This window comes from Acanthochromis polyacanthus, chromosome 23 (genome assembly GCF_021347895.1).
Source record: "Acanthochromis polyacanthus isolate Apoly-LR-REF ecotype Palm Island chromosome 23, KAUST_Apoly_ChrSc, whole genome shotgun sequence".
NCBI lineage: Eukaryota > Metazoa > Chordata > Actinopteri > Pomacentridae > Acanthochromis > Acanthochromis polyacanthus.
This window is the reverse complement of record NC_067135.1, coordinates 14,412,776-14,440,089: the sequence shown is the minus strand read 5'-3', so window position 1 is coordinate 14,440,089 and position 27,314 is coordinate 14,412,776. Positions and strand designations below refer to the sequence as shown.

The following is a 27,314-nucleotide window of genomic DNA, read 5'->3' as shown; positions in this document are numbered from 1 at the left end:
ACCCATGATTATAAATAGCTTTGGCATGAGGATGGGCATTTCCATGTTCGTTCTGCTGTGCTGGTTTGAGTCTGAACCGAGAGACGTGAGCTCTGAAGTGCTTTCAATTTACTTCACTTTCACATTTCATGATGTTTAAAAAACAGACACAGACAGTTATCTATGCGTGGCTTAAAATGTTGCTTCTCCCTGTTGTCCTGGTGTGCAGGTACCAAAATGAAGTGTGAGGACGTTCATTTCATCAGTAATGACAGTGACATGAAATTGGCTTTTGCACATTTGATTATTTTAATGCAATTTCCAACCACACAAGAAAACCTAAACCATTGAGAAACTATCGCACGGGAAGTTCGGATATAAAACTGACAGCCTGCACTGTTACTGCTTCAATCCACCAGATGTCGCACTGAGACTAAAAACCAGACAGATTCAGAGCAAAGAATGAAGCAGCTGTTTAACAGATTAGCTTCAGCTGTTATGACAATGATTGCAATAGGTTTCTTCTTAAGAATACTGAATACAAATACAATGGTTTCTAAAAGTATAGTACAGTCAAAGTTAGACAAAAGGTAATAGGATCCAGTTTTTGTGCCCGTGAGAGTCCATTTTGGGAAAATGTATGAGTGATCCTCAAGCTTTTATTTTTTATAAGTAGAGCTAACTTTGTCTTGAAAAACTCAGCCCTGGAAAAGCTTCCATAGATTTAGGTGTTTGGTCCTCATTCCTGCTCATCATATTTGTGAAACTAATTCCTTTCAAATTTTCTTTACACAATAAAAAAGAGCAAATTTCCAAATACAGAAGTGAATTCTGCTGTACTTTGTTCAAAGGATGAGATAACTGGTGCTTTGTTTGCTTCTACAGCTGTTCTTGATTTAACTAAAACCAGAACAATTTAGGCCCAGAATACATCTGTGATGCATTCAGCGAATACAAACCTAGCAGGGCTCTTAGATACAAAGACTGAGGTCATCCAATCCAGACCAGAGTCCGGACTAAACATGGAGAAGCAGCATTTAGCCGTTATGCTGCAAACAAGTGGAACTAACTAACAGCAGAGATTAAACTTTCACCAAATGCAGATACTTGTAAATCCAGGTTAGAAACCTTTCTTTGCTCATGCGAATATGAATGAAATCTGCAGGACATCTTTTAACTATCTGCACCTCAGTGTAATGCTCTTAATGTTTTATGTAAAGCACTTTAAATTGTCTGAAACATAAGGGCGCTATAAAAATAAACTTGCCTTTCCTAAAAAAGAACACACGCTTACAAATGCATCAAAAAGAATTTAATGTAAAAAATATATAATAATTCTGTCTCACTAAAGCCTGACATTTAATTTATTGTAATCTAATGTTAGTGTTTAGTTTCAAATATGTAGCTTGTAAATATAGAGTAATAATAAATAGAGATAATCATTCTGGTTGCTTCAGCAGCAAAAAAAAACCCCCATCTCGACACTGTTTTATCCCCAAACAATTAAAAAAAAAAAGCGGAACCAATACCCAAAAATGCTGCAGGTTTACTTGTATATTACTGATTGTGCTGACTTATATTCACCTTTGCCCTCTTTTCACAAGTCAGACAGTTTTGTAATAACAAACAACTTTCTTGTAGTCAATGAAAGAGTTACATCTTTCTTTTGTGAATCATTTGCATCACCTGGTTGACTCCATCTTTTAACCCACTCACTGTCCAGCCGCCCCGGCCTGACCGCTCCTCCTCCACCAACACACCCAGCTCCTCTATCAGCTGCTTCAGGCCATTCAATTCATCCTGACTGAGGCCTGCCAGCTCCTCCTTTCTGAAGGTTTGTGTGGAGCACTGAGACTCATACAGACTCTTGAGCAGTGCCATGGCATTGTCAACACTTTCTCTACACAGGCCGACAATCGTGAAGACAGACTGGTGGACTGCAGAGCTGCTGCACAGGATGTTAGGGTCTATATTTACATCCGGTGGAGGAAGGGGTTGTGGGATGGCAGCTGCCACTGTAATATGAATGAAACAACAATTAAATTAGTGAAAATGTTCTTTAAATACAGATTTCTGAGCACGACTGACTAGAGTTTCCTTTTCATTACCTGTGCTGATTGCAGCAGAGGGAAACATCTGCATCACTTGCTTTTTAAACACCAGGAAAACCTTGATTTTATTCAGCACAAGTCGGATGTTGTTGACACACCGGAGTGGACTGGAAGCTGCAGTGATGTTGATCCCTCTGAGGATAACGCGAGCCACAAGATCAAGGTCCAACCCACCAGCTCCTGGAAGGAGCATTCAAAGGGGAAACTGTATAAATAAGTGGCACATTTTCAACATTTTGGAGAATTGTTTTGAATAAAATTGGTTAAAAAAAGTTTTAAAAAATGTTTCTTTCAGAACATTCAGAGAAAAATCAACCAAAATCCAGCAACATTCGCTGGGTTGTTTGCTATTACAGAACCATCTGAATTGAGAAAAGAGGGGAAAGGTGAATGTTCTTAAAGAAAATATTAGACATTTTACTGATATATATATATATATATATATATATATATATATATATATATATATATAATCACTTTAGATATTTTTAAGATTTTTTGGAAGATTTTTACAATTTTTTTTATCTGCAAGAATTTTATTGCCAAAGTTGGGGATTTTTTTTAACAAAACTTTTAAGGGAAACTTTGAAGGAATTATTGGAATTTTCTTCCTGAAGGTTTTGTTAATTTTCAGAAATTTGGGGAATTTTTTGGCTGAATTTTTTGATTCTTTTCACACAAGAAAACACAATTTTTTTGGTGCCCGTCAATGAGGACAGCAGGAGGGTTAACTGTCGTACCTGCACAGATGGCCGGTATGGCCACAGACTTGTATCCGGAGGATTCACAGCGTTGAATTATGCTGCACACCAGTTGCTCCACGATGGCAGCATTCTTTTCTCCACCAACGTGCAAAATAGCTTTACAGGGGAATGAACCAGGCTGGGTCTTCAAAACGTCCCCTTGGTTTATTTTCGCTGTACAGACACAGCAAAAACAGCATGAGATACGCTAAGATGCTGTGAAATATTATCAGGCACCAGATGAAAGAATTTCTGTTGAAAGAACCGTGTTTATTCCTCCAGTTGACTTCCACAGACTTGTAGAATCAAAAACAGATGTATTGAAACTGTTCTGGAAGCACGTGATAGTTCAGCATCTTACTTAGACTCCTTACGCTGGGTTTTCCTTTAATTTATCACCCCTCTGTGTACTTGGAAATGTATATCTTGGACCCTTTATCTCACCGTTTCTGAGTTCAGCCTCCACCTGGGGTCCAGCAACAGTTAAGATGTCTCTGCACACGCCTGTAGATGAGTGAAAATAATAAGCTTTATTTAAACGATTCACAAATCCATAAACTACAGTGCATCTAGTTACTTCTGCTGTTGCTATCACCTGTCTGAAAATTAATGAAGTCCGTCGTGTTCACCACAGCATCAGTGGTCTCATTGGTGATGTCACCAAACACCACCTGTAGTTTAACTCCACCCCCCAGTGTCACAGTGATGTCATCAAGGTCACTAGTGAGGAACCTGAATATGGCTGAGGGGAAGAATGGCACAAAAATAACAATTAATATTGCGCATGTTGTTTAATCAACTGCCAGAAGAGTTAAAAACATTTCACAAGTAAATTCCTGTCTGACTCCTCATGGTGTGTGTGAATGTTTACCTTTGCCTCCCTGGTTTATGTTCATGCTGAGGCATCTGTAGACATCATGGTAGTACTGTAAAGACATGTTTGTTTTAAGACATTTTCAGTGTAATTTCACTGCTTTTACTTTTAAGAACCTATCTTGGTCATTTTAAGGTCAAGCCTGTTTTCAGAAGTGTAGAATATCCCGATCATCTAACATTTGATAAGATGATACCTGCAGATCTTTTATATGAGACTATAGATCAAGGAAAATGTTATTTTACTGTCTGTTACTATTCATCTAAATATAAAATGTTGGAGTTGGCGATATCTTTCTGGAGCTGTATGCAGGTTGGAACAATGATTAATAGGACGTAAATCCCAAACTATTTTTCCTGCTAATATGTCTGGACATAGGCAAGTAGAACTGTTGAAGGCCAGGTTTCATTTGATATGTACTACTCTTTGTTGCAATAAATACCTAGATTGCATTTCATCCAAAATGAAGGATGTAAATTTGGATGCAAAGGGCATCTATTGATCTCCAGGGTTAAACCTACAGAAGAAGATAAAAGCCTTTTACCTCCTCAGAGTCAGGGTAGTCTGGTCTAATGACAACATGGATGGCAGAGAGAGAACCACAGGAAGCTGATGATCCAAACTGGAGAATCTTTTCAGTCAGGACTTGAATAGCGTCTCTCAGCTGGTACTTTAAAGCCACCCCGGGTCCGATGACCGGCAAGGCAACCGAGCACCAGCCCTGCTTTACAGCGAGGTCCAAGCACTTTTTCAGACCGTTACCAAGCGCCTGCGAAAGAAAAAACAAAAATGGTTGAATTTGGAGTAGCAAAAGACAACATGAACCATTCTGGTCTTGATCAGTTTTGTCAACCATTTAATTTGCTCAGTCCTCTTACATCTACCAGTGCAATCAACAGAAAGTGAGGCGCTAAGTAGTGTAACTAGCTGTATTAGGGACATTAAGGAGTGGTGTGGGAAATGGTGTGTTTTATAATTGCTCAGTGTGCATATAAAGAGTTGTATTGGTTCTGAGGAATAGGAAGGTGAAGAGCATCATTACCACGGTGTGACTGTAATGAAACAAAGAAGATAAGTCCAGCTTTATTTTACTTATTACTCATGTGATTGAAACCAAGGATGATCAAGACATAAAGTGATTGATAATCAAAGTACAGATAGTTTTTGACGTAAGCCATAATCAGTAAAGAACATGAGCGAGTTGTATGTGCAGTCTCTAATCTTGCTTTGCAGCGGTGAAGTCATTCCTACGTGAGCGGTAATGACAAAACATCTGCTGTGACCGAGGACAGCGGAACAACGCAGCATCGGAAGGGGCGGCCAGCCTTGATAGATAGCTATACACACTGTTAGAGTATAAGAAGACTGGATCAGGAACGGTTAGCAGTCTGATTCCATCCGAACTGACTGAACACTTGTTGTTGGTTAGGGACAGAGGATTCAGGCCCAGAGCTCTGTATCGCACATTCAATTTTGCTGTAATAAATACTTTTGATTTTAAGAAGAAGTCTCCTGACTACTCCATCAAAAGAACTGGGCGGAAACAGCCTTACACATATTTTGTTGGTTTGTTTAATTGTAGGATAGGCTGATTTCCAGCAGTGGCCTTCATCCAACTTTTTACTTTTAAATGAGGACAAAACTGAATGCATTGTGCTTGGGGGTACTGATCCTGAAGTATCAAGTTTTGGTTCAATGACCTTGAGACCTGCGGTCAAAAATCCTGGGGTGATATTTGACAGAGACCTGAAATTTAACAAACAAACTGACAATGTCGTCAGAGCAAGTTTCTTTCAATTGCACCTTTTCGCCAAAGTCAAGCCTTCTTTAAACCGCACCAACCTTGAAAAAGCCATTTATACTTTTATAAGCTCATGACTGGACTACTGGAATGCTCTTTATGTTGGCATCTCCCAGTCATCTTTCCACTGCCTGCAACTCATGCAAAATGCTGCAGTGCATCTTTTAACAAACACCCCCAGACATGAGCACATCACCTCAGTCCTTTACTCTCTCCACTGGCTTCCAGTCAAGAATTCCTTTTTTGACTTTTAATTGTTTGTTTTTAAAACTCTTCATGGTCTTGCTCAACTTTATTTATCGAAGGTTTTAACTTTACTGGAAATGAGTTCTGACTGAGGTCTTCTGGTCACTGGCTGCTTGAAGCACCCAGGTCTAAATACAAACACTGGGGTGACCAGGAGTTCTCTGTAGCTGCACCCAGGCTCTGGAACAAACTTCCCCCGACATGCGCACCATCACTGACCTGGGTCTTTTTAAATCAAAACTCAGAATCTTCCTGTTTAAAATGGCTTTTAATATGTAACGGTGTGGTGACATTTTATTACTTTTATTTCTTTTGGATGTATATTTTAGTGCTGTTTTATTGCTGTGGGCACTTTGGTCACCATTTGGGCTGTTGTGAAGAGTTATACAAATAAACTTTGATTGATTGATATCCCCAACATACTTGAACTGGCCCATATTTCACTTCACCTCCATGCTCCGGCCCCTGACTCCATCCCATGGCAGGCACTCGATGAAGAAGATCTTGGAGCAGCCCAGAGATGAGGGTGCATCAACTTGCATTACGTTACCAGCGGTGAGGGAACACTTCCTCGCCACCAGGTCAAATTTGTTCTGCATGCTACTCCCTCCTTTACTCAACAGACATTTACCAATTTTAGTAGAAGTAAGCGTTCTGGAGATCATGGGGGCCACCAGCACGTTCACCTGTGGACATGATGTTAAGTAATGTTAAGATGCAATGCAGTATTCAGTATTGAAATTGTTTAACTGTTAAGAAATCGTCTAACCTGCTCATCCACCAGACTGCCAAGCCTGACCTCCAGGACAGTTTTGTTGATTGAGACGTTTGTGATATTTGGTGTTTTGCTGGGAATGTTGCATTGCTGTCTGCTAGAGGATGTACTGGCTGTGTTGAAGTTTAGGATGCATTGGAGTCTTGAGTGTAAATTTGAGACTGCTGCCGTTGTGTGAGAATGCACTTGTTGCTGCTCCCTGATGACGACCTGACAGGAGCTCTCTACCAGCGCTTTGCTTGCTTTACCTTCTCTCTGGAAGTACCGCTGCACCCCTGCTCCATTTAGAAGCAGCGTATGTGACGTCAGACTGGCTAAAGCTTTGTTTAAATCTGCCTGAATCTTTGGGACCAGACAGCGAGGACCAGACACGAGCACACAGGGGTACGGGAGATGTGAGGCTTTTAAGGTCACTTCTGTCTGCTTCATGCCAATCAGGTCTAAGACTTGTTCAAAACAGTCGACCAGCTCAGGATTTGGCAGATTCAGCACTTCTTGAATCACAACCTGATTCATTTGGTAGTCACTTACAACCTGTTTGAATGCGTTCACAACGTCACTGTAGCCCACCAGTCCTACTTTAGTGGTTCCACTGGGTCCTGGGATGAGGCTGACATCCACTCTGAGCTCGCTGAGGTTTGTGTCATTCTTAGCTTTGATCAGGATTTCTTTGAGTCTGTCCAGATCTGGAGCTACAGCTGCAGCACCCTGCAGCTCTACAGTGGCCACAGTCACATCTCTTGACACAGCAGCTGCAGCCTCTTCCAGGGCATCAGAGGACAAACTGGACAGAACCAGATCAGACCCCACTTCTAGGGAAACAGGATTTCTGAGGCTCTGCTGGAAGCGGGTCTGGTACTTGGAGATGGCACCGCTGGATGTTAGGAACGTTTTAAAGCTGCAGAGAGCTGAACTCTCTTTTCTTTTATCTTGTTGATCAGTTCATCAAGTTTTGCAGCTGCTGACTGCACATCCTTGTCAGGGCCTTCCAAAGTGATCATCCCACTTTGTCTGAACATCGTCACCTCTGGAAAACGTGCACGCATTTCACGACTGAACTCTTCTTCTACCAGTTTGAACTGCTTCTCCACAACTACCAGGTTCTTCTGGATCGGCAGGCATTTTTCCAGAGCTGCAATCTTCTCCTTCACAACGTCAGCTTCTCCCACAACCACAGGATAACCACTCTCCTTGTACACTTTTACATCATCAGTCGCAAAAGAGGGATCCTGCAGCAGCATTTTGACTTGTTTTGGTTCCACCACATGATAGCAGAGGTAGCTTTCAACGAGACCAATAAAGACCCGATCAACTTGGAGCTCCCATTGTTCTGCAGCACCACCACCAAAAGCCCCTCCAGGCCTCTTCTCTATATCCCCCCTCACCACTGCCTCCTCTTCATCGATACTAAGCTCCACCGTGCAGCCAATTGAAGAGAGTTGTTTATTTAAGGCTTTGGATGCTTTAGGGTTGTCTCTCAGGTAATATAAGAGGAAAACGTCCAAGGGAAAACTCTTCTCCAGACATTTTGCCTCTGTCTAAAAAAACAAAAACAAAACTGATAATAGAAAAATAGCAGAACATAATCACAACCATTGTGTAAAACCAGCAGCATAATATTTCAGTGTTGAAATGTCAGAACTGTTTGTAGATTCCCATGAAGTGGTCTGACAAGTTTTTTATTTGGCTCTGTGCTGCTGTTGTACAATCGTTGGCACTACGTCAAACACCACAAGGTTTCTAAAGGCCAGATTCACACTGTTAACTTTTACGAGAACTGCTTGTAAACAAGAGTTTTAACTGATGCCATGATTAAAAGTGATGGATTTTCTTTTGCTGCATTCCTGGGATTAATTTTGTGAGATTTGAGCTTTCTTTTCACAGCAAAACCTCCCAGAAAGTTCCAGAAATGTGTCGACACACTCAGTTGCACATACAAATGCTGCAGGTGGTGCGTGTGAGAATTAGACTTTCTAGTTTCGTGTAGTAAGTGCATTGGCTACACAAAGGAAAATATATTTGTATATTTGTCTTTGCACAGCTAATAATCTTATTAATTTCTCATGATGTATTTACTTTAGTCATTCAGTAAGTTGTTGCCGTCATCAAATGTTCAAGTGAAGTTTGTGCCAGACAGAAGTGACGCCACAAAAAAAAGAAAAACACTGGGTTGATGTATCAAATAACTCTATTAAATGATATGTCTGGATTTTTTAAATAATGGAGAACGAGTACCAACAAGACCAAAAGGTAACCCCACCTGTGAATGACTGCTGGTTGACTGATCTGTATTTTCAGGGTTTTGAGGAGAATCAGTTCGGCTCACAGTCAGATGCAGCTCTTCACAAGCAAGATAGATGGTGTGCACTTTTCTTTCCAAAACTCTTTCCTGGTCTAAAAGCATGGTGATAAAGACAACATCCATCTGTAGCAGGCTCACATGTTTGTATTACACTAAAGTACAATGAAATGCTTTTGAACTCAGCATTTCCTACCTTCTTTTTCCTTGAAGCAGATTCGGTAGGTTTTACCTCTGACCTTTTCTACAAAGCCACAGTCGCCTCCCCCAGAGTCTCTTCTTTTCTGAAAGTGTCTCCTGATCCTCTCCTTCTCATGACCTCTCAGCTGCTTTGCTTCAAAGAACAGTGGGTGTTGATACTCATCCATTTTACCTATAAATCCTTAAACTCGAGGACTCTCTCGCAGGGCAGCAGTTGATCAACCTGCTCCAAAGTAAAAGGTGACTTCAGCTTAGTTTCATTATCAACTATTTTGTATTCATTCACTTCCCCATATTTACAGAGGGTGTTTTGAACACATAACAGAGTGGCACAGAAATAACTCAGCTCTCAGGGTAGCTATTCTCTCGTTAATCTCATTGCACACACTATGAAACAGTGTGGTGAAGACGAGATGATAATGGTTGCATAAATATTATTATTCCCCTAATACTGTGAATAGCACCGAATGTTTAGCAATTTTATGTCTTTATTGACAGCAAATAATATGTTTCAAGAGAGAAATAGAGAAGGATGCACAACAAAGGTCTCTGGATGGCTTCAAACCAGTGTCCTAAACTTCCAGACCTCTCAGTAGTGATATTTTCTCTGTTTTAGGTGATGTGACATCACACTGTAGAAAAAAGTATCAGTTCCTGTAAAACTAGACCATTAGATGACCTGCTGAGACTAATAACTTCCCAGTACTGAGACTAGCAAAGCAGCAGCTTCCCTGCTGCCAATACAATTAACTTTACATCTCTTTTATTGTCAATTAAAGCTTAGTAAAACCTGTAATAAACAGGCTTCGCTCAGTTTTTTTACAGTCTTTTACAGCTTGTAGGACTTTTGTTTTTCAGTGTGTGATTAACCAGTATTATTATTTAAATGTTGTCACAGTTTCACAGTTCTGGCCTTCAGGTAATCAGTGCCTTAGTGTTGTAGTAGCCTCCATGGAGAGCTCATTCAGAAAGAGAGGGGACGCACAGAATTAGTGTTCTGATCACAGTGGTGTGTACCCTGGGTGTTTTTTTGGAAGTGCATTTACATTTGGGGGCACAGGGGACATTCAAAGCAGCTATTGGCCTGACTACAGTGGGATTGGGACTAAGCAGAGATTTGTGTGGTTCAAAGGTCCACCAGAAGTACAACAGGGAACAGTTTTAGGTTACATACACAATAAAAAATAAATTTAAATAACATTTAAAAAACCAACAGTGTTTCAGCAGATGGAGAACCGAGAAAATATTGTAAATTAAATATCAGTAAAAAAGAAAATACAGTACACATTTTAAGTTTTTGTTTGTTTTTGCTTTTTAATGTTTGATGAATCATATATACATTGTAAAATGAACGAAATTACCTATAAAATATAATAATAGATGGATATAATAACTAATATACATAATAAAAACCGCATTGAGCATTTTTTTGTGAAAACATCTGTAACTATATGAAATCTCTCATTTAACATGTGAAATTACACAACCAATACTTCTTATTCCTGTTTTTAACTGTCAATAATTGCATAAAATATATGTATAGTAAGAAACTCATATTTGTGAAAATATCATACATTTGTATTTTATATTTTAAAAAATCCTTAAATATGGAAAAAAAAACATTGTTCCAATGTTTATGGATGTTTTTTGTTTAGCTCAAAAATACAAACAAAATCTGTAAAACACTAAGCAATTTTTTTTCACCACGTGGGGGAACTTTGCCACAAAAGTCACTTGGACTTTCCAAAGGGACACTTTACCAGAGGCATGTGAGGAGTAAAACATGTGGACTTTGGAGTTCTTGGGGTCTTTTTGATGTCTATAAAGTTTTTAAGACTCGGTAGCACCCAATGAGCTCAGGCTAGAATCATTTGCAATACGCAGGAAAGGGAGGAAGTTGAGAAACGCCTTAATCATGGGATGGTTTCTAAGCAAAGCTCTTGAGGATTGTGTATATTTCCCTTTTTTTCTGACTCATGTAGCACGCGTTCAGCTGAGAGATGATGCTGTGTTTAAACACGAAGTGACTGCAGGCATGCTGCAAGTTGATATTCATGGAAATGTGATCTTAATTTTATTTTTGTATGATGGATCATGAGAATCGTCTTGCTCGACAAATGGAATTACAAGGTCAAACCAAGCTCTGTTGAATTGAAAACTGATAAGCAGAACAGTTAACACAGTTAATACTAGTCTTCCCATGTGCTCATTTTCTCCACATTCCTATTAGTGCCTGTACAAACACTGCAGGGAAATGGGTGGATTTATTTATTTTTCTAAACAAGCTAACCAAAATAGGTTTCCTCAAAGTTGTGAGCGTATTAGGGAAAAAGTTTTTTTCTATCAGACTGACCAGAATTTATCATGACACAGTGTTTATAAAACAAAAGAATTGAATAAATGTTGTTGCTTTTTGCTCTTCTTTGGAAAAGGTATATCGAGAAGACGGAAGTCGTCCAAACAAGTGTTTCTTACACTGCCAAAACGTCCGTAACTTCATGTACGCACCTTTTCTAGTTTACCTGTTGTAAAAAAAAAAATCTAATCTATCAGTCAAAATTTGGATGCACCTTCTCATTTAATGTTTTTTCTTTATTTTCACAACTATTTACATTGTAGATTCTCAGTGAAGGCCTCAAAACTGAATGAAAACATGTGGAATTATGTAGTAATGTGTTTTATATATGTTTTTCTTCACACTAGCCACTCTTTGCTCTGATTACTGCTTTGCGCACTCTTGGTATTCTCTCAAAGAGCTTCATGTGAGTTGTGCTAATTTGCAATTAATTAAACTTAAAACATTAAACTGAAACATTTAACTACCTTGTAATAACAGGCAGCTATCCTTGTCTAACTCTTGGCAAGAAAGCAAATAAGCACCCATCTCTAAATGTGTCTTTAATGAAAATTCTGGTATGTTTCATCCTGGCTCATGTAATTACAGCCCTTCTAAACATGGATTATTATTTGCACTAGCCACCTCTATATCGCACAGGGGGCAGTGCCACTCTACTAAGGTTTCCTAGTAAAGTTCAGTTGATTTTCAGGTGTCTCAAAGTTCAGGCAAAATTAAACACTGAAATCAGCATCCTGAACAGAGATTTTGTAAATTTTGTAAACTGAGTGTGCAGCCCCTCTCTGGTCTGTTTTTTTGTTTTGTTTTGTATGCATTTACTACAGTGTCAATACTTAATTTTATAAGTACTTTTTCTGTTTTTACAAATTCAAATTATACAAATAATATTATTAAGATGTTAGTAGGGAAGTTTTTGAGATTGTCAGACGAGCACTATTTGCCTTCAAAAGCAGGCATGATGAAAGAATCGCTTGTCTCCTGGCTGACATCTCTGCAGGACTGCAAAGACAACGGTTACACCCACACACCCACCCACACACCCACCCACACACTGCTGCTGAACAGCTTCTCACACTCTAACTGCACTCTTTATTAGCTATCAGGAAATCTCATGTTGCTGGCATTTGTCTCCGCAATTATATGTTTGAGTAAATACAGATGTGTGTGGTGGCTGTGAACCAGTAAGACTCGTTCAGAGTGCGTAAGAGCGACAAGTCAGAGCAGCGCTGTAGCAACACAAAATTTGGGTTTGATCCAATCCTCAGTCTTAAAGGGGGGAGAATTATCAATACCAATGTCAATGCTGAGTCTTTTTGCCATTATAACTCATTTTGGTAATATCAGCACTGTGATACTTCTTAGTTTAGTGCTAGTATCAGTATTTAAGTGTGAATGCCCACTGAAACAGCACGATTGTTTAAAAAAAGGTTTTAAACTCCTCTCTGGTCCTCTTTGTTAAATGTTGGTTTCTTTTATTTCAAAAGGCATGCTGTTTAAACAACTTTGATTAAAATTTGACTGGAATGTTGACTTAGATGGAAGCATTAGAAATGAAAAGACCGAAAGGAACTAAAATGATTCCTTTTTTAAAATATCCATTGAGTAAAGGTAATTTTAATCTAAGCTCATACTTATGTTAAAAGGGAATGATGCTGAGTTAACACTAATGAAAGGCTTGTCCAGGCTGTCTATGATGTTCTCCCCAGTCCATCCGACCTGCACTGCTGGGGCTTGGTCTACCAGAAGGGGACCCTTGAGCACGCATTGAGTTGCTGCCCAAAAGCTCTGGAGGAAGGCCAGTACCAACGGCGTCATGACCAGGTGCTCAAGACAATCGCAGAGAGCATCTGTAGTCCTGTCGCCACCTGCCAAAGGCCCAAACTCATGACGCAAACAATTAGTTTCATCAGAGCTGGAAAAAAAACCAAGAAAAACAACGAAAGGAACATCAGGGCTTCTCAACACTGCACAGGCCTGGCAGCTGTCAGTGGATCTGGGCAAGCAACAGAAGTTCCCCAAGGCCATTCTCAGACTTGATATCATTCTGGTGTCAGAGGCAACAAGGAATGTTGTCATGCTGAAGCTCACCATGCCATGGGATAAGCAGACTGAGGAGGCCTTTGAGCGGAAGAGGGAGAAGTACCAGGACCTAGACAGTGACTGCCACAGACAAGGCTGGAAGACAAAATGCTTGTCTGTAGAGGTAGGGTACAGAGGCTTCACCAGACAGTCTGGCTGCAGAGCCTATACTGCACTCTGCATCACAGGTGAAAGGTGGAGAGCCATCTTCAACAATACAGAGGCAGCAGAAAAAGCCTCTAGGAGACTCTGGATAAAGAGAACAGACCTGTGGCTGAGCTGCCAGGGCACAAGCTGAGGCCTGATCAACCTCAGCTGGATCATCTGAAGGAGGGTGTCTGATGTTAGTGACACACATTGTTATCAGGATTATGTGTCCTGACCTTTCCAGCAGAAGATGTGGCATCACAGCAGATATTCAGATTGAAAGTGAAAATGCATCTTGCTACCTGTCATTTTCAGTAGAAGGTGGCAATATGAAGCTACAAACTGATGCTCGACGCTTGTATTCTATGACGCAACAGTAAAATAGTGAACTGAAACTGTTTTTGACAAACCTCTTCTCTGTCTCCCCACAATTTCATATTCTGTTGTGTCCAAAAAATGGACAAAAATCTAAAAATGTTTATTCTTAGCATTATCTATCACCCAGTACTATTCAACCCTACTCTTGCCATGAAGAGGTGTTTTCTCACTGTTGCTCGGTGCTTGTTCAGATAGTTGGATTTGTTGGGTTCCTCTAATACTGTCAAGTCCAGACCTTAAAATGTGATGTACCCTAAGATGACTCATGCTGTGAATTGGCGCTGTATATGTTGGATCTGTTATGTAGGACTAGATGGTGATATCTGTTCTTGCTCACATGAGACATCTACTAAGACTCTGTGGGATGGTCAAGTGAGTGAGGGCATCCTCTGGGTATCAAGTAGGAAAGAGGTTTCCTAGGTGTTTCCGCTGATAGTCCCACGACACCTGAGGGTTCAGCAGTGAATCCCAGTGTCCCAGATTGACCCCCTAGACGCCATCTACTTGTTTGAAGGCCCGGGCGGAGTCCTTTCTCTTCATCCACAGCCACTGACTTCCCTTTTCAGCAGCTCTGGAGAAGTCTTTGATCACCTGCCAGTGGGCCTTCCAACGTACTCCCATCTCCCAGAGAAGCCTGGATGTCGACGTGGCTACGAACTCTCTGCAGCCTACTTCGACTGGTCAGACTCTCATCTTCCAGCTTTGCTGTTTTGCATCGACATCAAGCTCCGTATACCTCAGCTCCTTGCACTCGTAGGCCTCCTCTACTGAGCTGTTCCAGGGCACTGTGAGCTCAGTGATGTAGACGTGTCTAATGGATGCGATCTCAGGTGGGAAGCAGAGCTTTTGTTCCAAGTCTACCAGCACATCCGAATCACAAGCCGATCTGTACTGCCCAGGATTTGGTCTTGAGGTGAGGAGACAGGCTCGACCCTCGCCTTTCTGGAGAAAATGCTGTTTCTTGCCAGTGGGACGACATGGGTGGAAGAGCGTTAACACTAGTGCCAGACATTTTAGCACCTGGTTGTGCCACCAGGTGTAACGGCCTTGGCTGATTATAGTTTAATGTGATTTAACTGAATTATGAAAGGGCCCTCTTATATCTGTATATACCTGTTGGTGTCATGCGATGACAGCTGAGGCATCTCCATGATAACAGAGCAAAGTGGGTTAGATAACAAAAACCATGAAATGTGTTTGGAACAAGAAGAATCTTAACTCAAGGCCATAGTTTTTAGGTTCATTAATAGGCAGTTCTCCATCCAATGAATCAAAGGTGACATTAATAATTCAACAGAAAAATATCTGTTCACTCTTAAGAAGCTAATTCAGCTTCCCATTCACGAGACTGCAGTAATAAACATGAGGACATGCCACGTCCCATCTCTCGTTTCATGTTTCTCTCCACTGTTGATTGTCCAATAATAGCAAAAATGCCTAAAAAGGAATCTTAAAGGAAAAGCTTCCTGTATTTTACATCACCGCAGATGTAATCGGTGCCACAGAAATATTTTAGCCCACCTGTGAGTAGGAGTTATTGCTTGCGGTGTTGACATACATGGATAGATCTGTTTGCAGCATCATTACTAATGTGTCTGTAGGAAGACGTGTCTCAGCAGGACACGGAGGTTTGGGCATGTTTTAAAGGAAGTGACAACTGAGAGAGAAATGGATTCCGAGGAAAAATGGTTAGATTGCAAAAGCTGGCTTATCAGTGGGAAAACATGGGTTTGATTTTTTTCAGCCACTTCTCAAGAAGTCGTTCTTGGAGAGTTTCCATATGGCGTGAGTATAAAAATGAGAAGCAGAAAACGTGGGGCTCCAGTCCTGCACACTGAGGAGGTCTGAGGAGTGAAGTAAACATAAAGCAGAGAAGAGAGGGAGGTTCTTCATATCTGCTACAGGAGTCACTAGATATTTGTAGAACTTTGCTCATTAAATTTCTACCACTGAAGTCAAAGATGAACGCTGCAATCCGGTGCATTACTCTCTTGGTCTGTGTAGCCATTTGCTCTGCATCAGGTAAGTCTGCAAATTTATTTGATTATGGAAAAATTTTGCACATTTATGCAGCTTGAATGAGCTAAATTATGATTAAAAACATCTGCCTTTTAGTTGCTTTTGATTGCATAGCATATTAGAGAAATGTGAGAAATGAAACTGTGCAGCTATTCTAAATTATTTACACTTGTCATCTTTTGCAGCTGTTAAATATTGCCGATGCATCAAGACAATCCAGGGCGTAAATCTCAGATCCATCGCTGATGTCAAGGTGCACGGTCCTCGTCCTTACTGCAGAAAGCAAGAAGTCATGTCAGTACCTGCAGTAAAATAAGCAAGAAATGATCACAATTAAGTATTGTTTGAGAGCTGTCTTAGCTTAAAATTTTGTCTTTCTCCTGCAGTGTCATACTGAAAAATGGCAGGTCACACTGTCTTGACCCTGAAGTAAAATTCACCAGAATACTCGTGCAAAGAACACAGACGTAAGTAGAAATGAAATGCTTTGTACATGATGCACTTTGCTTCACTGTTGTTCATCATGTTGCCATGAACTAATTTAGACAGAGGGAACAAAGTGCACAGGAAGGTCAGCAATCACGCTGGGGCGCAAGTGCAGCACTCTGCACATGAGGCCTTTGTCAGTGTCAGTGTGCATGAAAACAGAGCAAAAGAAGTATGCCATTTATGTAGTGCTCCAGTTACTTAAACTTTGCCTCTTAATTCCTTGCTTTTAACCCTACAACAGTTGTATTCTTTCTTGCAGATAGCTGCTTGTTTTAGTGCAGAAGTTTCCAGCTGAGGGGTGGGAAGATGAAAAGTGATTTAAAGAACACATATTTCTTCTATTTACTATCTTTCTGGTGACATGCAAGATAGTTTTTACTTATGTGGGACTCTTAAAGCAAAGTAACTGGCCAGAGAGGAGGCTAGAAATAACTGCTGTATTCCATTAAATGCAATGTGTTGTTCAATGTCTTGTAGCAGAGGTTAAAAAATAGTTGACCATCATGCGTTTCCTTCACAGACCGAGCATGGCACGTGCTAAGAACACCATGAGCCCAAAATCAACCACAGAGTCAGACACAGCATCATTTACAGCATCAGCCACTGAATCAACCACAGCATCATTCACAGAATCAGCCATAGTGCTGCCAACTTCATCATAATGCACATTCCCTGTGTTTTTAACCGGTACGGTGAAAATGAGACGTCATTTGGCAGCACAGTGTCACAGCCTAACAGTAAGGCTGATGTAGTTGCTGTTTTTCTGTCAGCAAAATATATCACTGATGACACAATGTTAAATCATGTGAAACTGGTTCAGTAACCTACTTTGGAAAGAGGCAGCTAAACCTGACAGAAGGATGAATAGTGTCAAATACTTAATTCTACATCAGCCAGAACTGAGTTTTGGAGACTGTATGAGACATATTGTGAATTCAGAGAAGAGTCGTAGACCAGAGAGACTGCGGCATTTCTGAAGTTTGGTGAACCCCTGCTTAATAACCACAGATTATTTGCAGTGTGTGTTTCTTCCAAACCTCGCACAAAGCTTACATTAGTAAGCTTTGTGCGAGGTTTGGAAGAACAGTATAAAGACATTGTTTGACATGGAAATTAAGCTGACATAATGTGAAGATTAACAATATCTGTTGCACCTAATTACCATAAATATGAGCACAATTTATTTATGTAATTTGATAATATTAGTATTTGATAAGAAAAACTGATGTTTTACATATATGTGAATGTCTGTGCATACTGTATATCCATGTGTATGTGTGCCATGTTTGCTTTAAGGCTGAATGAATGCTGTACAGTGTTAACTTCAGAGACATGAAAGCTCAATAAATCTGGATGTTTGTTTAATCATTGAAATCATTGTTATTTATTATAAAGGAATGACCATTTTTCATTTCAAAGAAGCCAATTGCATCCTTTAGGTAGTTGTACTATAAATCTTTGCTGTTTTCAAGGTGTTTAAAGTACAATCATTCATCTGTATTTGGCTTATTTTACTGTGCATTGCATGTTCTATTCTCAAAATTTGCCATTTTGTAGCATGGATCAACGCAGCTCTAAACGCAGTGATGGGTAAAACAAAGACAGAGGCAGGAACTAAACGACATAAACTTATAGTCAGAAAGTCAAAGGGTCATCAAGGTGGCTGCAGTTCATCTGGCAGCCACATTTACATGTCAGGAGATGTTTAACTGGAGACTTTCCAGGATTTTGAGTGAATCCATCCAGTAGTTGTTGAGGTTTTTGAGCCAGAGTCAAAGTGGTGGCTAACGCTCTGAATGTAAACTGATGTATTTCTTCCTTCATTCTTTCCTCCCTCCTATCATCAAAACATTCATTTTCAGAGCAGCACTATTGATATAAACTTCTCATTCAAACAAGTTTGCAAAATAAAAATAAAAATGTAATTGACTTATTCACATAAACCTTTTAAGTTGCAGACATTATTCTGATGGGGTGCATTGACATTATAATGCTGCTAATTGTGTCAATTTAAGGCTGTGTGTAATTTAAATTTAAATACCGGCCGAATTCAAGCTATCAAAACTTTATAAAATTGTCTTGTAACTTTTTTTGTTGCTTAACCCTGACATCAAGATTTCAAATCCTGTTTCCTGTTTTAAACTACCTACACTAACTTTGATCATAGAGGAAAAGCTAATTCCCATAACTCTGTGTTCTGCTGGTTGACCATAATTTTATTAGAAGTTGTCTTAACTGTAACATTGATGTAAACTGCTGTGTTTTTGTAGATTTAGTATTTGTTGTTGAGCTTAGATAGAGCTTAGAGCATCTAAGGCTCCAAATTAAATTTCCTTTTCCATGGAAAATGCTGAAAACATGAACTTTGCAGGAGTCTGGCTGGAGATCACATGCGACACCTCAAAACTCTTTTCAAAACTCTGTGGATGTTTTTCTTGTGCCTTTGTTGTGCAATCAAACAGGCTTGCAATCCAGAAATAAATACGAGGGCAAATGATTTGTAATTAAAAGGTGATTCCAAAAGTTTTGTTTGCTTGGAGTGGACGCTGGCCAGGTTGTAGGTCAGTTGTGTTTATTCCACATGGCTGATACAACCAAACACACTAGACCTCATTTAAATCAACGTGATTCCCACTGTCACATGTTTCTACTTACCATCTATCAGTCTTTGTCTTAAATGTTCTCAGAAACAAGAAGTAAAATGACAAAGCTATAATCCCTGATATCCTCTGTTGTAAATGATTGCACAAAAGCTTCTCTAAATGGTTTCCATACGATCCCCACATCTCTCCACCGCTGTGCTGGCCTTTAAGCAACAGCCATCCATTCTCTATACACCTCTTTATCCTCACTAGGGTCGCAGGGGGTGCTGGAGCCTATCCCAGCTGACTCGGGCGAAGGCAGGGGACACCCTGGACAGGTCGCCAGTCTCTCGCAGGGCTACATATACAGACAAACAATCACACTTGCATTCACACCTACGGGCAATTTAGAGTAACCAATTAACCTCAGCATATTTTTGGACTGTGGGAGGAAGCCGGAGTACCCGGAGAAAACCCACACATGTACAGGGAGAACATGCAAACTCCATGCAGAAAGATCCCAGGCCCACCCCGGGATTTGAACCGGGGATCTTCTTGCTGCAAGGCATAAGTGCTAACCAGCCTCACTTTAAGCAACATGTGAAAGTAAATCCCATTTTCACAACACACCCAAAACAAATAGAAGCTAGCTACAAGAAATATTTCAATAATCACTATATATTGCTTTATTTTCAGATTCAGGTATTGTCTGAACAAACTTGAAAAATGCATTTCATGGCGCTTTCATTTTTCTGTTTTTATTTGATTTATTACGTAAATTCCCCTCAGGTTTGTTTTCAACAGAAGACAATTTTGCAAAGTCATCTTGAAATTCATCATTTCACTTGTTACAGTCATGTGGCCTTTATGTTCTGCTTTATGACCCACTTCTGTCTCACATTTATCTCCCCACTGTCTGATACAGACATGTGCCTTTAATCATAAGAGAGTAATATTTCTTAAGTCAAATCAGACAGATGACATGAGTTTTTACCACTACTGAGACACATGTGGTTTCCTTCTGTCTGCGTATTGATCTTTGTCAGTGATCTCAAAGTCTTCAACAGATTGTGATACTTAGATTCAGGTACCACTTTAGTGAAATAATTATTAACTTTATGGAATTTTAACAAAAAATATATTCATCGTGAACTAAACTGACATGACTTTAAATCTGATTTTTGTTTCCACAAAAGATGTTTTCAAAAACACTGAGGGATGATCTAGTTTAATCCGCTTTGTTTTTAACAGTTTAACATTCATTAGTGTAATTCAAATTATGGGTGGTACTGTCAATTAAAGCTGAAATAACAGCAAATACAACATTTTAGGTTAACATTGTAAACTAAAAAAGATATGTCAAGTATGACTAAAATGTTTGCCTCAGAGCTAACTGAAAATATGACACCACCGTCGCCATACTAACAATAATTTAAAGCAGTATCTATCTTTGTTTTCACCACAAATTGTCATTATTAAGTTGACTTAAAAACACATCCAGCAGACACCGAGTGAAATTAACACTGTTTCATAATAGCAGAGGGTCTTAGCTAAAGTTAGAGTGTTCTCGATAATTTATACTGTAGGGTCTCAGCTTCAATATGTGCTATAGAAAATTAAAGCAGTATTCTACATGATTTTGTAGGGCATTTGTCCAATATGTAATTACACCATAAACAACACTGTAGAGTCTTAACCCCCACATTTCAACTTGTTAGGCTAATGCATATCATCAATCACAATCACCTTGGCCATGCAGCTGTTGTTTTAAATGTGTTTTGTGAATATATTCAATTATTTTAGCTCTGCTTTATGTCTCCTCCAACCCCACAGAGAAATGTCTGGTTCTTTAACTGCTAAATGCTCCACTATGACCAGAACTTATTTACTACCTGTGTCTGTCTGCCATTTGCTCCTGGGAAGGTGTTTTAGTTGAAAACTATGCTGCTAAGAGAGACGAGAGTGAACAACACTGGTACAGTTGCAGGCCCAAAACAAGGAGCTGACCGAGGCTAAAATGTTCCAGAAAGGCCGTAAAACTGCGAAATGTGTTGATAATTGTGAGTTACTTCACATTTGAGCCGTTGCTTACATAAAAATCTCGATTAATTCTGCTTTAAAAGGCCAAGCAGTCAAACTAAGACACTTTCTGTCACACAACAAGCGGGTTGGACCCGAGCAGAGAGCCACTCTACCAAGGCTGGTGGAACTGAGGAGGAGTTTTATTGTTGGGGGGGTGAATAATGGCACGGTGGGGGGGGAACTCCAGGGTGCAGGAGCAGCTGGTGTAGTGGGAGGGTTTGGCCAGAAACGGGGGGGGGTCCAGGCAGGGAAAAACCGGTGATGAATGGTCTGGGGAGAGCCGGAGGGGAAGGAGGATGGCGGGGATCCCGGACAGCTGAACTGTGTGAGGAGCAGGAGAAAACAAAGTAAGTGAAAGCAAACTTAAACAGGTCTTTACAGAGGGCTAGAGAGTGAACTGACTGTGGTGTCTTGGTTCAACGATCTGGCAGAGAGTGGAAGGATGAGCCGGTTCTTATTGCAGAGGTGTGTAATCAGAATGATGTTCGTCAGCTGTCCGGGAGCCGTAGAGGTGGTTGATTGCCTGAGTGGAGTCAGCTGGGAAGCTCGACTCCACTCAGGCACCGAGCTGCAGAGGGAGAGACAGGGCAGAGGAGCGGATGGGAGACCGGAGCATGAGAGGGAGAGGAACAGGAGAGGGGGAGAGGAGCATGAGAGGGAGAGAGATGGGGAAAAAGGTATTTGGGATGCCAGATGGGAAAGACAGGGGATGAGAAGGGAGCTCTGACACTTTCACTGCACATCCGAGCACCAAACTATTTGAGAAGACACCACAGATTTATTTCTCACAGTAACTATATTATACAGTCTGTATTGGGTCAAAACAAGTCCACAGGGACAAAAAAATACTGACATAAACAACAGCTCTATCTCACTGTGTGATATTATGGCTTGTACAAGTGTAACTGTGGCTGTTTACAGAACTGTATCTGATGATCATTTTATCATTTTCTTTCCCGTGACCCTAGTGAGGACAAAGCGGTATATAGAGGATGGATGGATTTTATCATTTTCTTCTCTCGGAGTCTGAAGAGGACAAACAGCTGAATAATGCTGCAGAGCTACGACAAGCAGAAGAGAAACGAAGCTGTTGGTTGACTGTCCAGAGAGACACACATCTTCTGCCTGACGCAATTCTGTGGTCGCTGACCTCAGTGACACCGTCAACACCTCAGCGAGGCCTCTGGTCGGTCCCTGAACTCACTGTCCCATGACTGCCTTCTGCTGCACATGTGAATGCAGCAAAGTGAAATCAACATGCAGACCTGCACATACACAGTGGGTAATTTAAAAAAAAAATAAAAAAATCCCTCAGCTGAGAAGCGCATGACAACTGTATGTATAAATACTGGAGCAGAGATGTATGTTGGCAGTCAGAACAGCGGTAAACTTTTCATCTGCGCTCAAGAGCTCAACAAGCATCAGCCTAAACAAGATGAAGCTCTGCATCCTGGTCGTGCTCGGGACTCTGCTCGTCGTCATCAGTGGTAAGAGCCGCACGCTTCCACGGAAGGGAGTGAGAGTAAATATTTTTGAATCTGCAAATACATGTCAGGAGTTTGGAATGGCAGTTTAAAGTCGCTAGTGGATTTTAATGTGATCAGAGTTGCACTCATTAACTTTTAAGTAACATTTACATTTTAAGGGAGCATTAAGACAGACTATTAAACCCTCAAATAAGCTCTTTTGTTGGGGTAAAGCAGTATTTGTTTTGCACCTGTATGGGGTGTTTTCTATGCTTGATTATCTCCTTAATGCAGCTGTAAGTGCACACTCATTTGGAACATTTGTTCTGTATTGCAACGTGACACTAATGTAACTTACATTTCAAAAGGACAGAAAATATACAATGGCTTATTCTGAAAAGAAAGAAAAAAGAGCCTAACTTTATATAAATGTCTAGTGTCTTTTTAAACTTCAGATGTGACCTTTCCACTTTGTGTTTCAGAGGTGTGTTTGAGTCACATGACAGCATAATGGGCCATCATCCTACTGCTACTCTCAGTCTTTAGTAAGAGCAGAAGCCAACAGTGACTTTCCGTATTTAAGCTGGAATGAACAGGAGGTTGACTGGAAGAGGAAAAAAGGGGAAATGCCCTTGACAGTGTTCACAACACTGACGCTGGTGGCTGTGACGAAATGTTAGAAAGTGGATTTGTCAGCGTTTGATGAAAGCATTCATGCGCTGTTGAACTGTGGCAATGGTTGGTCATCAGCATGAGAAGGCAACACCAGATTTCTAAGAAATAAAGGAAAAAAGGGAAGGTTGCAGCAGTGTGTGTGGAGGAGGAGGATAGTTTGGGCATAAACCAAAATGAAAACCACAGCTGCTGCCATCCAAGTTTACCTCTCAGATACTACCAGTGCCTGTGATTGAACCACAATGTTCAGAACTGCCAAGCTAATAATGCCAAAAAGACACAATTAGGCTTATTTTGCTATTGCAAAATATTGCAGTGGTAAAAACACTAATCACCTGAAGACATTTTCTTGTTCTGACCTTTTAAATAAGCAACAACCGAAACAATGTCTTTGAGTTACTGTTCACAAGAGATTTATAAAAACTTTACTGAGAAACTAAACCTTTAGAGGTCATTCTTTTCCTGCTTCTTCTAATGAAGCCTGTTTTCTGACTGACTGCGTGTTGACGACAGGTATTCCGCCGATCAGCAGGGACTACAACACACACTGCCGCTGCGTGGAGGTGGAGTCGAGGATCATTCCCCCCGACAACCTGAAGAGCATCAAACTGGTCCCTGAAGGTCCCCACTGCCCCGAAACAGAAGTCATGTAAGTGAACTCATCACACAAATCAGCTGACTGTGACACTTCCACATTATAGGGAGGATTGCAACCAGCAGCTGGTAGATTAATAGATGAATCATCACCTAACAGGAGTTAAGAATGTCATCAGAGTCCAAACTGAAAATAAAGATATAAATCCTAAGTGCGAGTTTGCTGTTGTAGTGGATTTTAAGATTGCTCTTACTTGGCAGAAAAAAAAGAAAAAGTTGATTCAAACTAAGATTTATTGTCTCATAGTGATTACTTTTCAGAAAACTGACTAGAAGGTTGAAAGATGAGGTCATTTTTTTAAAAACAGAAAACTGTTTTGTTGGCATCTTTTCAGCTCACTTGGACTTCAGCATTTCTTCTTCCACATTTCTGAGTGACCGTATAAACCCTGTAAAACACTTGTGTAAACAGAAAACAATCAGATGTGAAAAGCAGGAACTGGCTAACGTCCTGAAACTGAATTGGCAGTTTTAGCTCTAATTGTAAGTCTTAGATTTTTTCTTCTATTCCATTTACTGTCACTGTTTTACATTCACCATTTCCATTCCTCCAGGAGCATTATTTTTCAAAATTTGTGTTTTTAGAACCGTATTTTAATCAAGTAACAGTAACTGGCTCTTAAAGCAAAACTTGGCACAGGTTTCCTCACTGTACCGTACAGGTCAGAAATCATCCTGAAGCTGCAAGATCTAATAGAAAGGGAGGGGGGTACTAATGAAATGCAACAATAAGTAATATCTGCAGTGGGAAACAACAGGAGAATCTCCACTTATAGAAGCTGACTGTGGTGCTTGTTTCACAAGTTTGTTGCAATGGTGTGAATAAAAATATGCCTGTCAGCGAAACAGGATATGCACACACTTTTCTCTCTTCCCAGCATGGGATATATGTGTTTAGACTTATTGAATAACATGATGTGTATCAAGGATTATAAATACAGACATGGTTGAACTGATCTGTGCTTATAGAGGTGGTTACAAAGAATGGTATTTTGAACTCTGGCCCAGTGGCAAAACATCATTCTTTGTTATTTTTTTTTGCTTTTCAAGTTCACATCACTTGTTCTCCTCCCTGCAACATTTAAGGACTGAAAACATCAGAAATCTTTGAACCCTTACAAGGAAAACTGAGGTTTTCCAAGTATCTGTCAGGATCAGATTGAATCCAGATGTTTCATTTCTGTTTATGAATTCTCTCCACTTTAACTAATGATGTACTTGACTGAAAGTGAGCTCTTGGGAATGTCAGAATCTCAGGCAAAAATGTATATCACAAATAGCTGCACTCAATAACACCTTATGACTGTTTAAGATCATCAATCTTGCTTAAAAAATCTAATTGCTATTGCTAGTTAATATGATCTCTGGGAGTCAAGATTACAGGGTTGGGTAACAACAGCATATCTTTTTGGCATCATAATTTGATTACATTGTTACAGAGATGAGGTTTCAAATCAAAAATATCTTGAGGCAATGGGGAGGCTTTTGGCCTCATGACCTTAGTATTTCTAAAATCCTAGATGTGATTCTAATTGTGGTAAATCTGTGTAAGCAGAGCCGGACTGGCGAGCGGCGAGAAGGTCTGTCTGAACCCTCGGTCCCCCTGGGTGAAGAAACTGGTCCAGTTCATTCTGGAGAAGCAGCTACGCCAGCAGAGAGGAGGAGGCGCCAAGAATAAGGCCTGAAGATGATGTTACAAATGCAAACCATGCCGCAGTTAAACCCGCTGTCTGCAACTCTGAGTCACACTATGATAGATGACAGAAAATATTTAACCCATCTTGCTGTCTAACTTAAAGAACTCAGTTTTTTTATTTTCTATTCTAGGTCCAGTTTGTGACTGGGCTATTTCAGCTTCTGTGGGGTTTTTCTTTTTCTTGTTTGTGGATTTTTTTTTCTCCCAGAATCATATTTCTACCGTTTCCTACCACATATTTAACACACCTTGCTTGAACAACATTGATTATGAAAACATACTGAAGTGCTACAAAGAGATAAAGGGTTTAGTTACTGGAAAGTAAACATAATGGGGAAAATCAGCTGAAATATAAAAGCTTTAGCAAAGTTTGAATTTAACTGTGCCTGTAAAAAGTGTGACTTTGAACAAAGATTGATTGTGTGACCCTTTGAAAGCGGATATTGTATGTAGCAGAGTATTGAAATGTATGTAGTCATTTCTGTGTAATTCGCTGTTTGGTGAATCTTCTCCAGCTGCAACGGAAACAAACGCTCAGATAAGAATTTATGTATCGAAAGAATATCTAGAAAACCTGATGTGAGCCTTTAAAGAAAATCCAATCAATACATGCTTAAAAAGCAAAATGTCTCCCTTCCTTCATACTTTCTTTTGCATTCTGGTGGATGTGAATCCTGTTTCACTGTGTTTGGTCACAAAGATGAACAGTGAGCTACAACTATGGGGTTTATGCATCATAAAACATGCTTAAATTTAACCTTTTTAATATGTTGACTATCTTAGTTTGATAAGTTTGCATGTGAACATTTCAGCCAATCATCCAGCAACACCTCGTTTTCACAGCCCTTTCAGTACAAACAGAATACAATCAATGATTATGTTATCAATTTATGATTGTAAATTAATGTCATGAGGAAACACCAGGCCGGATGTTGTTATGTCAGAATAGCAAAACAAGACAACAGTAGAGAATTAAAGTATTAATAAACAGAAAAAAGACAAAAATATATAGATAAATAGATCAAAAAAGTAATGAAATACTGAAAAGATTAAATCAAGACTTAAGTTTTCAGTTTGCTATTCCTGTCACACTAAACACAGAATTTGCAGCTGAGGATGAGTTTCATCAGTTTTGAAGGTATTTTGTCAGAAATCAAAGCTCTGAATAAACATTTGGCCTGATGATGGCAACAGATGAAAAGATGATCAACTCAATACAGTTCTTCCTAAAGGAAACACGAATTTGTGAGAATTTTTGTAGAAATCAGCTCAACAGTCCTTCAGATATGTCAACCATAAGATGGTGCTAATGGGAAAGTCAACATCAAAGTTAGTAAAGTGCATCTTCTGGGAATCATGATGTCGTTACAACATTGCACAGCAATCCGGCTGACATCTTAGATTGTAGATTTATACATATATATTGATGGAGCGACTCTTCACCACTAGCATGACAAGAAATAGTTAAAACATGCTTAGACTCACCACATAGGCTCATGTTTAGATCCTGATACAAAACCCAGACTATTCTCAGCCATCATCACCCACGGATTTTGCACAAGACGAAAGAAATCTTAGCATTTCCCATGGCACTAGGAGCCTGAATAAGAGCTGGCTGTGTGGTGGGAAATTTCAACTACTGTTACTCCCACGAATCAGAGC

General features: G+C 40.0%; 2 protein-coding genes and 1 long non-coding RNA gene across 3 annotated transcripts; 2 read left to right on the top strand and 1 right to left on the bottom strand.

The window, feature by feature from the left end:
* Nucleotides 1-15,506: 15,506 nt before the first annotated feature.
* LOC110967562 (C-X-C motif chemokine 3-like) lies at nt 15,507-17,862 on the top strand. Its single transcript, XM_022217221.2, has 4 exons — nt 15,507-16,011; nt 16,194-16,302; nt 16,395-16,475; nt 17,018-17,862. Exons 1-4 carry the CDS (start codon nt 15,951-15,953, stop codon nt 17,157-17,159), a joined length of 393 nt encoding a protein of 130 aa, XP_022072913.1. The 5' UTR covers nt 15,507-15,950; the 3' UTR covers nt 17,160-17,862.
* A 3,442-nt stretch (nt 17,863-21,304) lies between these two features.
* On the bottom strand, nt 21,305-27,243 carry LOC127532429 (uncharacterized). Its single transcript, XR_007939870.1, has 3 exons — nt 27,138-27,243; nt 21,564-21,729; nt 21,305-21,482 (listed from the first exon to the last, which is right to left on the bottom strand). It is a non-coding gene; the product is annotated as an uncharacterized LOC127532429 (long non-coding RNA).
* cxcl19 (chemokine (C-X-C motif) ligand 19) lies at nt 22,510-26,258 on the top strand. Its single transcript, XM_022217222.2, has 3 exons — nt 22,510-22,648; nt 23,816-23,951; nt 25,512-26,258. The coding sequence occupies exons 1-3, from the start codon at nt 22,525-22,527 to the stop codon at nt 25,639-25,641; spliced, it is 390 nt and encodes a 129-aa protein (XP_022072914.2). The 5' UTR covers nt 22,510-22,524; the 3' UTR covers nt 25,642-26,258.
* Nucleotides 27,244-27,314: the final 71 nt, after the last annotated feature.

Excerpts from the sequence above, each read along its gene's own strand:
- LOC110967562 (XM_022217221.2), top strand. The coding sequence starts at position 15,951 with ATGAACGCTGCAATCCGGTGCATTACTCTCTTGGTCTGTGTAGCCATT. Across the intron at positions 16,012-16,193 it reads AGCCATTTGCTCTGCATCAG|CTGTTAAATATTGCCGATGC; the intron begins GTAAGTCTGCAA and ends CATCTTTTGCAG. Across the intron at positions 16,303-16,394 it reads TGCAGAAAGCAAGAAGTCAT|TGTCATACTGAAAAATGGCA; the intron begins GTCAGTACCTGC and ends TTTCTCCTGCAG.
- cxcl19 (XM_022217222.2), top strand. The coding sequence starts at position 22,525 with ATGTTGGCAGTCAGAACAGCGGTAAACTTTTCATCTGCGCTCAAGAGC. Across the intron at positions 22,649-23,815 it reads TCTGCTCGTCGTCATCAGTG|GTATTCCGCCGATCAGCAGG; the intron begins GTAAGAGCCGCA and ends TGTTGACGACAG. Across the intron at positions 23,952-25,511 it reads TGCCCCGAAACAGAAGTCAT|AGCCGGACTGGCGAGCGGCG; the intron begins GTAAGTGAACTC and ends CTGTGTAAGCAG.